Source organism: Arachis hypogaea, chromosome 9 (genome assembly GCF_003086295.3).
Source record: "Arachis hypogaea cultivar Tifrunner chromosome 9, arahy.Tifrunner.gnm2.J5K5, whole genome shotgun sequence".
Lineage (NCBI taxonomy): Eukaryota > Viridiplantae > Streptophyta > Magnoliopsida > Fabales > Fabaceae > Arachis > Arachis hypogaea.
In genome coordinates, this window is record NC_092044.1 from 82,731,502 (window position 1) to 82,735,274 (window position 3,773).

At 34.5% G+C, this 3,773-nt stretch overlaps 1 protein-coding gene across 1 annotated transcript; it reads right to left on the reverse strand.

Annotated features, from left to right (window-relative positions):
• Nucleotides 1–2,425: 2,425 nt before the first annotated feature.
• LOC112711106 (lectin) lies at nt 2,426–3,461 on the reverse strand. Its single transcript, XM_025763670.3, has one exon. It carries the CDS (start codon nt 3,390–3,392, stop codon nt 2,688–2,690), a length of 705 nt encoding a protein of 234 aa, XP_025619455.1. The 5' UTR covers nt 3,393–3,461; the 3' UTR covers nt 2,426–2,687.
• Between the last annotated feature and the right edge of the window lie 312 nt (nt 3,462–3,773).

A 3,773-nucleotide genomic window follows, 5' to 3' on the forward strand; every position in this document is an offset into this window, starting at 1 on the left:
TATTTTATTTTTGTTTTTGAGTTATTCTAGTGAGACATTTTTTGTTGCAGTGGGTTTTTGGGTCCAGCCCAATAAGAGTTGGCAAGAATTGAATAGACTCCGTGTTAGTTACCTAGCGGGATTGTAATCTAAATTGGAAATCTAAAAACTGTATAAAAGTAACTATCAAGCTTCATCGTATATATAGTTTGATATTTTAAATATTACTAAAAATAGAAACAAAAATAGAACCAAATTAGAACATAATTGTTACTAGACTATTACCATAAATAGAAACAGAACCAAATAATCTCACCACATGAAACGAAGCAGCAGCAATCTCTCAACCGATCAGGCGACAGCTCTGGCAATTACCTCAAGTGATAGCAGCTACCTGAAGCTCTGGTGGTGGATTTTCAAAGACCAGAGACACAACGACACGACTATAACAGAAATCAATGACAACAATATAGCAAGAAATTAAAGGAAATCAAAATCAGAGGGGAGAATGCCCTTACCGGCAGTGGATCCGAGCGAGGCAGTGCTGTTTTCCAGCGACAGGGGCTCAATGACGCAACCCCTAAGAGCGGCGACGACAGTGACTCCACTAACGGCGACTGGGCGCAGCAGCGCGAATAGCGCCTCCTCCTTCTTCCTCAGTCTTCCTCCCTTCACGCATTTGTCTCTCCTGTGCATCCTCAACGTTGTCCGTGATGGGAGATGCGACGGCGGTGGAAGCTGACAACGACCCGCTCATAATGAAGATGATGACGGCGGCGGCTTCCCTCGGCGACAGCAAAACACGAACTGATAGTGGCGATGGAGGCACAACGGCGCTCCTTCCTCGCACAGCTCTTTCTCTCGCTCAACATCTCCTCCTTCCTGACGGCGACACGACGGCGCGGCGGCAGTGATTTCCGTCGGCACCGTCCTCCTTCTTCCCCCTCTCCTTCTCTTACTCTCTGATTTCAGCTTCGCCCTTTCTTTCCCTCTCTATTTCTCCCTTTCTCTTGCCGTGTGTGTGTTTTTGTGTTGTGTGTGCATTTTGAAAAAAGGGGTATGGGGCTTGGGAGGATTTAGGGTTAGGGTGAGTGACAGTGAGTGAGTGAGTGTGGGTAGGATTATGGTAAAATTAGGGTTAGGATTTTCAATTTGAGAATTAGAGTTTAATTTTGAAAAAATATAAAATAGATATTTTTTGATAAATTAAGATTTGATAATTTTAATTAAATTAGGATAAATATTAAATATTTATGAAAATTATATAAATTTTATTAATTTTAAATTTAAAATCTCATCACTTTGATTGAATTATTTTTTGATAAATAATTTTTTGAAGATAAAATAATAAATAATTATAATAAATCACAAATAATTTATTATTTATTTTTTAACAACCAGAAATTTTACTTGCTTAATAATGAGTGTTGGGTTATGGTTGGTTTAGAATTTTAGTAGAGAGAAGGAAAAACCAGAACTCTATATTTTGTTCTTAAAGAAGTTTTTCAAAAATTTATTTAAATGTAAAAATATATTAAATTTTAGAGTGATAATGAAACAAAAAATAATATTTGTTGTAAATTTATCTTAAATAAGAGAAAGAGGGTGACCCAACGAGCGGTTTTGCCTTCTGCAATGAGTAAAAATTATATATTAGTTTTATAAATTTAAGACTTAATTATTAGTAAAAATTATATATTAGTTATATAAAAAGTTATAAAATAATATATGCCATTTTTAAAAATTAATCATTTAATCTTTAATTTTTTATAAAAAAATAATTAATTAATATAAATAATATTTTAAAAAATTAAATTTTTAAAACAAAATAAAATTATTTTAAAGATTTTAATATTTTAAAATAATTTTTTTAGTTACAAAAATTTTTGTATTTTGTGATAAACAAATAACTTGTTACAAATAATATTGAATTTTGTGACAAATTAATTTTTTGTTACAAAATATTTTGAACTTTTGCAACAACTTCATCTTTTGTTACAAAATATTATAAAATTTTGCAACAAAATACCGGTTCATTACCAAAGCCAATATAATTTGTAACAAAAAATTTAAATCGTTACAAAATAACAATAAGTTTTGTAACAAATTAGATTGTTGTTACAAAACATTATTTTTATGTAACAATCAGTAAATTTTGTTACAAAAAAAATAACTTTTTGTAACAATTTTAAATTTGTCACAAAATTTTTGTTACAAATGTTTCATTTTCTTGTAGTGATTGGAGATGTAAAAACTGTATAAAAATAACTATCAAGCTTCATCGTATATACAGTTTGATATCTTAAATATTTTGTCGCTCTAACTCATTAACTTTTGGCACTTGATCATTTGTCAATGTAGTTATCTAAAAATATAATCTATTCAAAACGATATTTTATATTACTTTTTAAAAGAAGGAAAAAAAAGAAAGAAAAACAGAAACACAAACACACAGAAAAGCAAGCATATATCATTGAAGACAACAAACTAAACCCAAACAAAGAAAGATGGACGAAATGCACATTGAAGAGACCAATAACAACAGTGGACTATCCTTGCCTTATCCGTAGTGGCATATTACTTACTGAGACAAACTAAAGACTAGTAGGCTTGTCCTTATTTATTCAAATTAAAATTAAAAACACAATACAATCTGGCGATAAGATAGGAAGAGGGTCGCCTTATTTAATATTCATCGTTGTTCCTCTTCAGTTGGACTTGAAAGTCCAAGATAAGATCTCGGTATTTTGCGAGTATTGCCCAGTTGAAGCAGATAGCCCTACCGCAACCTTTTGAGGAAGCTTAGTGCTCAAGTCGACATCGTAAGAAAGAGTGTTAGGTTGGTTGTCGAGATACGTAGAAACACTGACGGTGATCCTCTTAAGGGCAGAGTTATATGTTATCTTCGCAGTGGTTACGGCTCCATCATGCCAGTTCCAGTAACCAACAGCCGACGATCTGATAGAGTTGATATTAATTCCGATGTGGGGATAACTGGGATCCCCAATCTCCAAATTGGAAAAGGTATCAAATTCAACAGCAACAATCTTGTCAGATGCATCGTTAAAGAGGCCGAGAAACTTCCCAGAAGATTCAGGTGGAATTTCAGTGTCAGCATTAGCAAGGAAGAAGGCAAGACCGTCACCAGGTCCGGGAGCAAATTCACTACTGTACGGTTTTGAGATGCGAAAGACGAAGGTGGTTTCAAAGCCTGCTCGGAAACCACTGTGGTCGTACAGGTGCACAGGGTCGGAGAATAAAACTCGGCCAACTCTGTTTCCTAGTGGGTTGCCATCGCTGTCCAAGTTGGTGAGTCGAATGACATTGTGATCGGTAATGGTTGCATCTCCTTGGAATTTGATCTCTTTGGAGTTCGTGGGGGCAAATTTGTGCAAGTTAAATGAGACACCCATGGCTATGGCTTTGTAGTTTTTGGAAATGAAATGAGATGTGAGTTTGGGTTGGGATGCCAAGCCTACCACAGCAGCTCGGTATTTATAGTGTGGCGATTGGAGTAAGTACACCTTATTAGCTTCTTAATTAGGTACGTAGTTTCGTATGCATGGCCTCTAACAACCATTAACACAATACGTCACGTCCATGCGGTAACATATATGGTGTCACCCTCTAGCCTCATCAATGCTTCTATGTAAAACACACGTGATTCAGATTCAATTATGGATTTTTTAACATAAGCTGTCAAATTATAAAGGATTATTATAATCTAAGAGCCCTTAAACTAGACTTATTATAATAAGACCGTGCTAATATAGTCTCTCCAATCTTATTTATTT

Excerpts from the sequence above, each read along its gene's own strand:
- LOC112711106 (XM_025763670.3), bottom strand. The coding sequence starts at position 3,392 with ATGGGTGTCTCATTTAACTTGCACAAATTTGCCCCCACGAACTCCAAA.